The 14,278-nt window shown below is 53.8% G+C and overlaps 1 protein-coding gene across 1 annotated transcript in view; it reads right to left on the bottom strand.

Moving 5' to 3' along the window:
* LOC137373719 (disintegrin and metalloproteinase domain-containing protein 19-like) overlaps positions 1–3,640 on the bottom strand; it is a 259,745-nt gene extending 256,105 nt beyond the window's left edge. Inside the window, exon 1 of the mRNA XM_068038956.1 lies at positions 3,500–3,640. Coding sequence (XP_067895057.1) covers positions 3,500–3,578 — 79 coding nt within the window. The 5' untranslated portion in view covers positions 3,579–3,640. The remainder of the gene's footprint in view (positions 1–3,499) is intronic.
* Positions 3,641–14,278: the final 10,638 nt, after the last annotated feature.

The raw sequence follows: 14,278 nt of genomic DNA, 5'->3' as shown, positions 1-14,278 counted from the left end.
GAGAGTGCAAGGGAAATAGATAGAAATGAATAGAGGCAGGGACTGAAAGAGATAGTGAGGTGAGTGACCGAATTAATGTGAGGAACTGCTGGTCATGAATCTCCACTTCCTGGAATTTCCAGCTCCCCCTCCCATTGCCCCTCCCCCAATGCCTGGAGTTTGAATTTCCCACAGAGGGAATGGTGACATTCTATCTCAAACATTCTGCACATTACAAGTATTGAATTGGTGTGACTCAGTCACTCAGCAGCCTGACACTGCTCTGTGTTGATCTCATTACCTGAAGCCTGTAGCAGGGGAATCCTCGACCTTCGGCCTCGAAACTCTGCTCTACTCCAGCACTGAGAACCCAGTTCCAATACTCACAAACCAAGCTTTCATCAGAAACACCGCTGCATTTTATAAGCCTGCCACCGATCTCGGCAGATGCTCAAAAAATGGCGGCCCAAAGAGTTGCTGCAATCTTCCACGCGGCGGCTCATTTAAATAGCCGGGAAGACCGGCCCCCTCCCCAATCACATGGAGTGGGCGGGCTGTCCGTCCCCGGCAATGACGTCAGCTGCCTGTGCACAGGTATTGCTGCCATTTGTAAAGGGCAGTTAGCCCTGACTGGTAATTTCAATTTTGAAATCAATTCCCCCCAAAATTAAAGAAATAATTTCCCACCCCCCCAATAACAAGTACATTAACTATTTGCCCTTACCCCCCAAAACACTTACCTTTAACATCTGACCTTTACCCCCCAAGCTGCACAAAGTTTAAACTATAATTTTCCCACCATTTCCTACATCCATGATGTTTATTTGACCCCATTTCCCACCCACTTCCCTCTCCCCCCACACTGATAAATGTACCCCCTCCCCCCTCGCCACCAGTGTCACACCTCATTTCCCCGCACAGGGATGTGAAGGTACAGGAGTCCTGGCCTCCAGGTGGAAGATTGTGCTGGGCCCTCAACATCGCTGCTACCTGTATTTAAATGTATTCATGTTATTGATTTGAATATGTTAATTGTGGGCCCATCCCTGAGGTGGGGGGATTGCTGCCACGGAGCCTCACTGCCACCGGGAATACCGGGCCAGGCCACCCGGTCTCGAGGTCCGTAGTGACCTCATCCAAGCCATCTTCAGGGACCCCCCACCACCAGGAATCATGACGTTATGGGCTTGTTAAAATCCAGCCTCAGAGACAGTACAACACATACAGGCCATTCAGCCCATCCATTTGTGTTGGGATTTACCCCCCACTGAAGCATAAAATCCTAATCACATTTATCCACCCTGTTCCCACGCTCCTTTCCTTCCTCCCCCTCTCTAATCTAATCTCAAATTTTGACACAGTTTCTGCCTCAACCACTAACTCCAAACACTTTTTCCCTTAGTGGAGGTGTCAGTAACCAGGGGGCATAGATTTAAGGTAAGCGGCAGGAGGTTTAGAGGGGATTTGAGGAAAACCTTTTCACCCAGAGGGTGGTTGGAATCTGGAACACACTGCCTGAAGATGTGGTAGAGGCAGGAAACCTCACAACATTTAAGTAGTATTTAAATGAGCACTTGAAACGCCATAACATACAAGGCTACGGGCCAAGGGCTGGAAAATGGGATTAGAATAGTTAGGTGCTTGATGGCCGGCACAGACACGATGGGCTGAAGGGCCTGTTTCTGTGCTGTATAACTCTATGACTCGGGAAGTGGCTCCACAGCCTGACAACTCTCTCTCTGTAAAACAGGTATTCAGAGATGTGACAAGAGCGCACAGGTACAAGGGTCAGGGTCTGTCCGGAGTCTGGGTCAGGGTGTGACCGGGGTCTGTCCGGAGTCTGGGTCAGGGTCTGACCGGGGTCTGTCCGGAGTCTGGGTCAGGGTCTGACCGGGGTCTGTCCGGAGTCTGGGTCAGGGTCTGACCGGGGTCTGTCCGGAGTCTGGGTCAGGGTCTGACCGGGGTCTGTCCGGAGTCTGGGTCAGGGTCTGACTCGGGGTCTGGGTCGGGGTTGGGGTCTGTTCGGAGTCTGGGTCAGGGTCTGAACCAGAGTCTGTCCGGAGTCTGGGTCAGGGTCTGAACCAGGGTCTGTCCGGAGTCTGGGTCAGGGTCTGAACCAGGGTCTGTCCGGAGTCTGGGTCAGGGTCTGAACCAGGGTCTGTCCGGAGTCTGGGTCAGGGTCTGAACCATCTGTCCGGAGTCTGGGTCAGGGTCTGAACCAGGGTCTGTCCGGAGTCTGGGGTCAGGGTCTGAACCAGGGGTCTGTCCGGAGTCTGGGTCAGGGTCTGACCGGGATCTGTCCGGAGTCTGGGTCAGGGTCTGACCGGGATCTGTCCGGAGTCTGGGTCAGGGTCTGACCGGGATCTGTCCGGAGTCTGGGTCAGGGGTCTGTCCGGAGGTCTGGGTCAGGGGTCTGACCGGGGTCTGTCCGGAGTCTGGGTCAGGGTCTGTCCGGGAGTCTGGGTCAGGGTCTGTCCGGGATCTGTCCGGAGTCTGGGTCAGGGTCTGACCCGGGATCTGTCCGGAGTCTGGGTCAGGGTCTGACCGGGATCTGTCCGGAGTCTGGGTCAGGGTCTGACCGGGGTCTGGGTCAGGGTCTGACCGGGGTCTGGGTCAGGGTCTGGGTCAGGGTCTGTCCGGAGTCTGGGTCAAGGGTCTGACCGGCGGGTCTATCCGGAGTCTGGGTCAGGGTCTGACCGGGGTCTATCCGGAGTCTGGGTCAGGGTCTGACCGGGGGTCTATCCGGAGTCTGGGTCAGGGTCTGTCTGGGGTCTGTCCGGAGTCTGGGTCAGGGGTCTGACCGGGGCCTATCTGGAGTCTGGGTCAGGGTCTGACCGGGGGTCTATCTGGAGTCTGGGTCAGGGTCTGACCGGGGTCTATCTGGAATCTGGGTCAGGGTCTGTCTGGGGTCTGTCCGGAGTCTGGGTCAGGGTCTGACCGGGATCTGTCCGGAGTCTGGGTCAGGGTCTGACCGGGGTCTATCCGGAGTCTGGGTCAGGGTCTGTCTGGGGTCTGTCCGGAGTCTGGGTCAGGGTCTGACCGGGGTCTATCTGGAGTCTGGGTCAGGGTCTGACCGGGGTCTATCCGGAGTCTGGGTCAGGGTCTGACCGGAGTCTATCTGGAGTCTGGGTCAGGGTCTCTGTCTGGGTTGCGGTCTGTGCGGGGCAAGAGGGGAGGAGGAGGGCAGTGGAGTTGGGAATGACTGTGTTCCCAAGTGGAGGGGTGTTTCCCGGGAGGGGGGTTTCGGGGTTGGGGGGGGGGGGTTTCGGGGGTGGGGGGGTTTTCGGGGGGTTGGGGGGGGGTTTCGGGGTTGGGGGGGGGGGGTTTCGGGGGTTGGGGGGGGGGGTTCGGGGTTGGGGGGGGGGTTTCGGGGGGGTGGGGGGGGGGGGGGGTTTCGGGGTTTGGGGGGGGGGGGGTTTCGGGGGGTGGGGGGGGGGGGGGTTCTCTGATTCTCGCTCCGGGAGGTTCCGATTCTCCGCTAAACTTCCGCATGAAAGGACCGCTGCTCCGGTTCACTCACCCCGGGGCGGCTCCTGTTCGGCTCCGGTTCCCAGGATCAGGATCAGGATCAGATCCAGTGTCCGCAAAACAGAAGACATTCTCCGGGCGGAGACTCCGAATGATCCCGTTCACAGGAGCGACAGTTCCGATAAACCCCGAAATAAACCCCTCCCCGAAATAAACCCTCCCCGAAATAAACCCCTCCCCGAAATAAACCCCACCCCGAAATAAACCCCTCCCCGAAATAAACCCCTCCCCCGAATAAACCCCTCCCCGAAATAAAACCCTCCCCGAAATAAACCCCACACCGAAATAAAACCCTCCCCGAAATAAACCCCTCCCCGAAATAAACCCCTCCCCGAAATAAAACCCCTCCCCGAAATAAACCCCCTCCCCGAAATAAACCCCACCACCGAAATAAAACCCTCCCCGAAATAACCCTCCCCGAAATAAACCCCCTCCCGAAATAAACCCCACCCCGAAATAAACCCCACCCGAAATAACCCCACCGAAATAAACCCCACACCGAAATAAACCCCACCCCGAAATAAACCCCTCCCCGAAATAAACCCCTCCCCGAAATAAACCCCTCCCCGAAATAAACCCCACCCCGAAATAAACCTCACCCCGTAATAAACCCCTCCCCGAAATAAACCCCTCCCCGAAATAAACCCCTCCCCGAAATAAACCCCACACCGAAATAAACCCCACCCCGAAATAAACCCCTCCCCGAAATAAACCCCACCCCGAAATAAACCCCACCCCGAAATAAACCCCTCCCCGAAATAAACCCCACCCCGAAATAAACCCCACCCCGAAATAAACCCCTCCCCGAAATAAACCCCACCCCGAAATAAACCCCACCCCGAAATAAAACCCTCCCCGAAATAAACCCCTCCCCGAAATAAACCCCTCCCCGAAATAAACCCCACCCCGAAATAAACCCCACACCGAAATAAACCCCACCCCGAAATAAACCCCTCCCCGAAATAAACCCCTCCCCGAAATAAACCCCACCCCGAAATAAACCCCACCCCGAAATAAACCTCACCCCGTAATAAACCCCTCCCCGAAATAAACCCCTCCCCGAAATAAACCCCTCCCCGAAATAAACCCCACACCGAAATAAACCCCACCCCGAAATAAACCCCTCCCCGAAATAAACCCCACACCGAAATAAACCCCTGCCCGAAATAAACCCCTCCCCGAAATAAACCCCTCCCCGAAATAAACCCCTCCCCGAAATAAACCCCTCCCCGAAATAAACCCCTCCCCGAAATAAACCCCTCCCCGAAATAAACCCCTCCCCGAAATAAACCCCCTCCCCGAAATAAACCCCACCCCGAAATAAACCCCTCCCCGAAATAAACCCCTCCCCGAAATAAACCCCACCCCGAAATAAACCCCTCCCCGAAATAAACCCCACCCCGAAATAAACCCCACCCCGAAATAAACCCCTCCCCGAAATAAACCCCACCCCGAAATAAACCCCTCCCCGAAATAAACCCCACCCCGAAATAAACCCCACCCCGAAATAAACCCCACCCCGAAATAAACCCCACCCCGAAATAACCCCACCCCGAAATAAACCCCTCCCCGAAATAAACCCCTCCCCGAAATAAACCCCACCCCGAAATAAACCCCACCCCGAAATAAACCCCTCCCCGAAATAAACCCCTCCCCGAAATAAACCCCACCCCGAAATAAACCCCTCCCCGAAATAAACCCCTCCCCGAAATAAACCCCACCCCGAAATAAACCCCACCCCGAAATAAACCCCACCCCGAAATAAACCCCACCCCGAAATAAACCCCTCCCCGAAATAAACCCCACCCCGAAATAAACCCCACCCCGAAATAAACCCCACCCCGAAATAAACCCCTCCCCGAAATAAACCCCACCCCGAAATAAACCCCACCCCGAAATAAACCCCTCCCCGAAATAAACCCCTCCCCGAAATAAACCCCACCACGAAATAAACCCCACCCCGAAATAAACCCCTCCCCGAAATAAACCCCTCCCCGAAATAAACCCCTCCCCGAAATAAACCCCTCCCCGAAATAAAACCCGCCCCAAAATAAACCCCTCCCCGAAATAAACCCCTCCCCGAAATAAAACCCGCCCCGAAATAAAACCCGCCCCGAAATAAAACCCTCCCGAAATAAACCCCTCCCCGAAATAAACCCCACCCCGAAATAATCCCCTCCCCGAAATAAACCCCTCCCCGAAATAAACCCCACCCCGAAATAAAACCCACCCCGAAATAAACCCCACCCCGAAATAAACCCCTCCCCGAAATAAACGCCTCCCCGAAATAAACGCCTCCCCGAAATAAACCCCACCCCGAAATAAACCCCACCCCGAAATAAAACCCACCCCGAAATAAACCCCTCCCCGAAATAACCCCTCCCCGAAATAAACCCCACTCCGAAATAAAACCCTCCCCGAAATAAACCCCTCCCCGAAATAAACCCCACCCCGAAATAATCCCCTCCCCGAAATAAACCCCTCCCCGAAATAAACCCCACCCCGAAATAAAACCCACCCCCGAAATAAACCCCACCCCGAAATAAACCCCTCCCCGAAATAAACGCCTCCCCGAAATAAACGCCTCCCCGAAATAAACCCCACCCCGAAATAAACCCCACCCCGAAATAAAACCCACCCCGAAATAAACCCCTCCCCGAAATAAACCCCTCCCCGAAATAAACCCCACTCCGAAATAAAACCCACCCCGAAATAAACACCTCCCCGAAATAAACCCCACCCCGAAATAAAACCCACCCCGAAATAAAACCCACTCCGAAATGAAACCCACCCCGAAATAAACTCCGTTCCGAAATAAACACCGCCCCAAAATAAACCCCTCCCCGAGATAAACCACTCCCCGAAATAAACCCCTCCCCAAAATAAACCCCTCCCCGAGATAAACCACTCCCCGAAATAAACCCCTCCCCAAAATAAACCACTCCCCGAAATAAACCCCTCCCCAAAATAAACCCCTCCCCGAAATAAACCCCTCCCCAAAATAAACCACTCCCCGAAATAAACCCCTCCCCAAAATAAACCCCTCCCCGAGATAAACCCCTCCCCGAAATAAACCCCTCCCCGAAATAAAACCCACCCCGAAATAAACCCCTCCCCGAAATAAACCCCTCCCCGAAATAAACCACACCCCGAAATAAACCCCTCCCCGAAATAAATCCCTCCCCGAAATAAACCCCTCCCCGAGATAAACCCCACCCCGAAATAAACCCCTCCCCGAAATAAACCCCTCCCCGAGATAAACCCTAGCCCGAAATAAATCCCTCCCCGAGATAAATCCCACCCTGAAATAAACCCCACCCCGAAATAAACCCCTCCCCGAAATAAACCCCTCCCCAAAAGAAACCCCACCCCGAAATAAACCCCGCCCCGAAATAAACCCCACCCCGAAATAAACCCCACCCCGAAATAAACCCCTCCCCGAAATAAACCCCACCCCGAAATAAACCCCTCCCCGAAATAAACCCCACCCCGAAATAAACACCACCCCGAAATAAACCCCACCCCGAAATAAACCCCACCCCGAAATAAACCCCACCCCGAAATAAACCCCACCCCGAAATAAACCCCACCCCGAAATAAACCCCTCCCCGAAATAAACCCCACCCCGAAATAAACCCCTCCCCGAAATAAACCCCACCCCGAAATAAACCCCACCCCGAAATAAACCCCTCCCCGAAATAAACCCCACCCCGAAATAAACCCCTCCCCGAAATAAACCCCACCCCGAAATAAACCCCTCCCCGAAATAAACCCCACCCCGAAATAAACCCCTCCCCGAAATAAAACCCTCCCCGAAATAAACCCCGCCTGAGATAAACCCCTCCCCGAGATAAACCCCTCCCCGAGATAAACCCCTCCCCGAATAAACCCCACCCCAAAATAAACCCCTCCCCGAGATAAACCCCTCCCCGAAATAAACCTCACCCCGAGATAAACCCCTCCCTGAAATAAACCCCTCCCCGAGATAAACCCCTGCCCGAAATAAACCCCACCCGAAAATAAACCCCTCCCCGAAATAAACCCCTCCCCGAAATAAACCCCGTCCCGAGATAAACCCCTCCCCGAAATAAACCCCTCCCCGAAATAAACCCCTCCCCGAAATAAACCCCGCCCCAAAATAAACCCCGCCCCGAGATAAACCCCTCCCCGAGATAAACCCCTCCCCGAGATAAACCCCTCCCCGAAATAAACCCCTGCCGAAATAAACCCCGCCCCGAAATAAACCCCGCCCCGAAATAAACCCCTCCCCGAAATAAACCCCTCCCCGAAATAAACAACTCCCCGAAATAAACACCGCCCCGAAATAAACACCGCCCCGAAATAAACACAGCCCCAAAATAAACCCCGCCCCAAAATAAACCCCTCCCCAAAATAAACCCCTCCCCAAAATAAACCCCTCCCCAAAATAAACCCCTCCCCGAGATAAACCACTCCCCGAAATAAACCCCTCCCCAAAATAAACCCCTCCCCGAGATAAACCACTCCCCGAAATAAACCCTCCCCAAAATAAACCCCTCCCCAAAATAAACCCCTCCCCAAAATAAACCCCTCCCCAAAATAAACCCCTCCCCAAAATAAACCCCTCCCCAAAATAAACCCCTCCCCGAGATAAACCACTCCCCGAAATAAACCCCTCCCCGAAATAAACCCCTCCCCGAAATAAACACCACCCCGAAATAAACCCCACCCCCGAAATAAACCCCTCCCCGAAATAAATCCCTCCCCGAAATAAATCCCTCCCCGAAATAAACCCCTCCCCGAGATAAACCCCTCCCCGAAAAAAACCCCTCCCCGAGATAAACCCCACCCCGAAATAAACCCCTCCCCGAAATAAACCCCTCCCCGAGATAAACCCCACCCCTAAATAAACCCCACCCCGAAATAAACCCCACCCCGAAATAAACACCTCCCCGAAATAAACCCCTCCCCAAAAGAAACCCCACCCCAAAATAAACCCCTCCCCGAGATAAACCCCTCCCCGAGATAAACCCCTCCCCGAGATAAACCCCACCCCGAAATAAACCCCTCCCCGAAATAAAGCCCACCCCGAGATAAACCCCACCCCGAAATAAACCCCTCCCCGAAATAAACCCCACCCCGAAATATACCCCTCCCCGAAATAAATCCCTCCCCGAAATAAACCCCTCCCCAAGATAAACCCCTCCCCAAGATAAACCCCTCCCCGAAATAAACCCCTCCCCGAAATAAATCCCACCCCGAAATAAACCCCACTCCGAAATAAACCCCTCCCTGAAATAAACCCCACCCCGAGATAAACCCCTCCCCGAAATAAATCCCACCCCGAAATAAATCCCACCCCGAAATAAACCCCTCCCCGAAATAAACCCCACCCGAGATAAACCCCACCCCGAAATAAACCCCACCCCGAAATTAACCCCTCCCCGAAATAAAACTCTCCCAGAAATAAACCCCTCCCAGAAATAAACCCCTCCCCGAAATAAACCCCGCCCTGAAATAAACCCCGCCCTGAAATAAACCCCGCCCTGAAATAAACCCCGCCCCGAAATAAACCCCCGCCCCGAAATAAACCCCTCCCCGAGATAAACCCCACCCCGAAATAAACCCCTCCCCGAAATAAACCCCTCCCCGAGATAAACCCCTCCCCGAAATAAACCCTGCCCCGAAATAAACCCCGCCCCGAAATAAACCCCTCCCCGAGATAAACCCCACCCCGAAATAAACCCCTCCCCGACATAAACCCCGCCCCGAAATAAACCCCTCCCCGAGATAAACCCCACCCCGAAATAAACCCCTCCCCGAAATAAACCCGTCCCCGATATAAACCCCTCCCCGACATAAACCCCACCCCGTAATAAACCCCTTCCCGAGATAAACCCCTCCCCGAAATAAACCCTGCCCCGAAATAAACCCCACCCCGAAATAAACCCCACCCCGAAATAAACCCCGCCCCGAAATAAACCCCTCCCCGAGATAAACCCCTCCCCGAAATAAACCCCACCCCGAAATAAACCCCACCCCGAAATAAACCCTGCCCCGAAATAAACCCCACCCCGAAATAAACCCCTCCCCGAAATAAACCCCTCCCAGAAATAAACCCCTCCCAGAAATAAACCCCTCCCAGAAATAAACCCCTCCCAGAAATAAACCCCTCCCTGAAATAAACCCCTCCGCGAGATAAACCCTACCCCGAAATAAACCCCTCCCCGAAATAATCCCCTCCCCGAGATAAACCCCTCCCCGAAATAAACCCCTCCCCGAAATAAACCCCACCCCGAAATAAACCCCTCCCCGAGATAAAACCCTCCCTGAGATAAAACCCTCCCCGAAATAATCCCCTCCCCGAGATAAACCCCTCCCCGAAATAAACCCCACCCCGAAATAAACCCCTCCCCGAGATAAACCCCTCCCCGAGATAAACCCCTCCCCGAAATAAACCCCGTCTGAGATAAACCCCTCCCCGAAATAAACCCCTCCCCGAAATAAACCCCTCCCCGAAATAAACCCCACCCCGAAATAAACCCCTCCCCGAGATAAACCCCTCCCTGAGATAAAACCCTCCCCGAAATAAGCCCTGCCCCGAGATAAACCCCTCCCCGAAATAAACCCCGCCTGAGATAAACCCCTCCCCGAAATAAACCCCACCCCGAAATAAACCCCTCCCCGAGATAAACCCCTCCCTGAGATAAAACCCTCCCCGAAATAAACCCCACCCCGAAATAAACCCCTCCCCGAGATAAACCCCTCCCTGAGATAAAACCCTCCCCGAAATAAACCCCACCCCGAAATAAACCCCACCCCGAAATAAACCCCTCCCCGAGATAAACCCCTCCCTGAGATAAAACCCTCCCCGAAATAAACCCCACCCCGAAATAAACCCCTCCCCGAGATAAACCCCTCCCTGAGATAAACCCCTCCCCGAGATAAACCCCTCCCCGAGATAAACCCCTCCCCGAGATAAACCCCACCCCAAAATAAACCCCTCCCCGAGATAAACCCCTCCCCGAAATAAACCTCACCCCAAGATAAACCCCTCCCTGAAATAAACCCCTCCCCGAGATAAACCCCTCCCCGAATAAACCCCACCCCAAAATAAACCCCTCCCCGAGATAAACCCCTCCCCGAAATAAACCCCGTCCCGAGAAAAACCCTCCCCGAAATAAACCACTCCCCGAAATAAACCCCTCCCCGAGATAAACCCCTCCCCGAAATAAACCCCGTCCCGAGATAAACCCCACCCCGAAATAAACCCCTCCCCAAAATAAACAACTCCCCGAAATAAACACCGCCCCGAAATAAACACCGCCCCAAAATAAACCACTCTCCGAAATAAACACCGCCCCGAAATAAACACCGCCCCGAAATAAACACCGCCCCAAAATAAACCCCTCCCCAAAATAAACCCCTCCCCAAAATAAACCCCTCCCCGAGATAAACCCCTCCCCAAAATAAACCCCTCCCCAAAATGAAACCCACCCCGAAATGAAACCCACCCCGAATTAAAGACCACCCCGAAATAAACCCCTCCCCAAAATAAACCCCTCCCCAAAATAAACCCCTCCCCAAAATAAACCCCTCCCCGAGATAAACCCCTCCCCGAGATAAACCAATCCCCGAAATAAACCCCTCCCCGAAATAAACCCCTCCCCGAAATAAACACCACCCCGAAATAAACCCCTCCCCGAAATAAACGCCTCCCCGAAATAAACCCCTCCCCGAAATAAACCCCTCCCCGAAATAAACCCCTCCCCGAAATAAACCCCTCCCCGAGATAAACTCCACCCCGAAATAAACCCCTCCCCGAAATAAACCCCTCCCCGAGATAAACCCCACCCCGAAATAATCCCCTCCCCGAGATAAACCCCACCCCTAAATAAACCCCACCCCGAAATAAACCCCACCCCGAAATAAACCCCACCCCGAAATAAACCCCTCCCCAAAAGAAACCCCACCCCAAAATAAACCCCTCCCCGAGATAAAGCCCTCCCCGAGATAAACCCCACCCCTAAATAAACCCCACCCCGAAATAAACCCCACCCCGAAATAAACCCCTCCCCGAAATAAACCACTCCCCGAAATAAATCCCTCCCCAAAATAAACCCCACCCCGAGATAAACCCCACCCCTAAATAAACCCCACCCCGAAATAAACCCCACCCCGAAATAAACCCCTCCCCGAAATAAACCCCTCCCCAAAAGAAACCCCACCCCAAAATAAACCCCTCCCCGAGATAAACCCCACCCCTAAATAAACCCCACCCCGAAATAAACCCCACCCCGAAATAAACCCCTCCCCGAAATAAACCCCTCCCCGAAATAAATCCCTCCCCAAAATAAACCCCACCCCGAGATAAACCCCTCCCCGAGATAAACCCCACCCCGAAATAAACCCCACCCCGAAATAAATCCCTCCCCGAAAGAAACCCCACCCCGAGATTAAAACCTCCCCGAAATAAACCCCACCCCGAAAGAAACCCCTCCCCGAAATAAACCCCTCCCAGAAATAAACCCCTCCGCGAGATAAACCCCTCCACGAAATAAACCCCTCCCCGAAATAAACCCCTCCCCGAAATAAACCCCTCCCAGAAATAAACCCCTCCGCGAGATAAACCCCTCCACGAAATAAACCCCGTCCGAGATAAACCCCTCCCCGAGATAATCCTCACCCCGAAATAAACCCCACCCCGAAATAAACCTCACCCCGAAATAAACCTCACCCCGAAATAAACCCCTCCCCGAAATAATCCCCTCCCCGAGATAAACCCCTCCCCGAAATAAACCCCACCCCGAAATAAACCTCACCCCGAAATAAACCTCACCCCGAAATAAACCCCTCCCCGAAATAATCCCCTCCCCGAGATAAACCCCTCCCCGAGATAAACCCCTCCCCGAGATAAACCCCTCCCCGAAATAAGCCCTGCCCCGAGATAAACCCCTCCCCGAAATAAACCCCGTCTGAGATAAACCCCTCCCCGAAATAAACCCCTCCCTGAAATAAACCCTGCCCCGAGATAAACCCCTCCCCGAAATAAACCCCGCCCGAGATAAACCCCTCCCCGAGATAAACCTCACCCCGAGATAAACCCCTCCCCGAGATAAACATCTCCCTGAAATAAACCCCACCCCGAATAAACCCCTCCCCGAGATAAACCCCTCCCCGAATAAACCCCTCCCCGAGATAAACCCCTCCCCGAAATAAACCCCGTCCCGAGATAAACCCCTCCCCGAAATAAACCACTCTCCGAAATAAACCCCACCCTGAGATAAACCCCTCCCCGAAATAAACCCCGTCCCGAGATAAACCCCACCCCGAAATAAACCCCTCCCCAAGATAAACCCCTCCCCGAAATAAACCCCTTCCCGAAATAAATCCCTCCCTGAAATAAACCCCACCCCGAGATAAACCCCTCCCCGAAATAAATCCTACCCCGAAATAAATCCCACCCCGAAATAAAACCCTCCCCGAAATAAACCCCTCCCCGAAATAAACCCCACCCGAGATAAACCCCTCCCCGAGATAAACCCCTCCCCGAGATAAACCCCACTCCGAAATAAAACCCACCGCGAAATAAACCCCTCCACGAAATTAACCCCTCCCCGAAATAAACCCCACCCCGAAATAAACCCCACCCCGTAATAAACCCCTCCCCGAAATAAAACCCACCGCGAAATAAACCCCTCCACGAAATTAACCCCTCCCCGAAATAAACCCCACCCCGAAATAAACCCCGCCCCGAAATTAACCCCTCCCCGAAATAAACCCCGCCCTGAAATAAACCCCGCCCCGAAATAAACCCCTCCCCGAAATAAACCCCACCCCGAAATAAACCCCAACCTGAAATAAACCCCTCCCCGATATAAACCCCTCCCCGACATAAACCCCACCCCGTAATAAACCCCTTCCCGAGATAAACCCCGCCCCGAAATAAACCCCTCCCCGAAATAAACCCCACCCCGAAATAAACCCCAACCTGAAATAAACCCCTCCCCGAAATAAACCCCACCCCGAAATAAACCCCGCCCTGAAATAAACCCCGCCCCGATATAAACCCCTCCCCGACATAAACCCCACCCCGTAATAAACCCCTTCCCGAGATAAACCCCTCCCCGAAATAAACCCTGCCCCGAAATAAACCCCGCCCCGAAATAAACCCCACCCCGAAATAAACCCCGCCCCGAAATAAACCCCTCCCCGAGATAAACCCCTCCCCGAGATAAACCTCACCCCGAAATAATCCCCTCCCCGAAATAAAGCCCTCCCCGAAATAAACCCCACCCCGAAATAAACCCCTCCCCGAGATAAACCCCTCCCCGAGATAAACCCCTCCCCGAAATAAACCCCACCCCGAAATAAACCCCACCCCGAAATAAACCCCACCCCGAAATAAACCCCTCCCCGAGATAAACCTCACCCCGAAATAATCCCCTCCCCGAAATAATCCCCTCCCCGAGATAAACCCCACCCCGAAATAAACCCCACCCCGAAATAAACCCCACCCCGAAATAAACCCCTCCCCGAAATAAACCCCTCCCCGAAATAAACCCCTCCCCGAAATAAACCCCACCCCGAAATAAACCCCACCCCGAAATAAACCCCACCCCGAAATAAACCCCACCCCGAAATAAACCCCTCCCCGAGATAAACCCCTCCCCGAAATAAACCCTGCCCCGAAATAAACCCCACCCCGAAATAAACCCCACCCCGAAATAAACCCCTCCCCGAGATAAACCCCACCCCGAAATAAACCCCTCCCCGAAATAAACCCTGCCCC

Source organism: Heterodontus francisci, chromosome 1 (genome assembly GCF_036365525.1).
Source record: "Heterodontus francisci isolate sHetFra1 chromosome 1, sHetFra1.hap1, whole genome shotgun sequence".
NCBI lineage: Eukaryota > Metazoa > Chordata > Chondrichthyes > Heterodontiformes > Heterodontidae > Heterodontus > Heterodontus francisci.
This window is presented reverse-complemented; position numbering and strand designations above follow the sequence as displayed.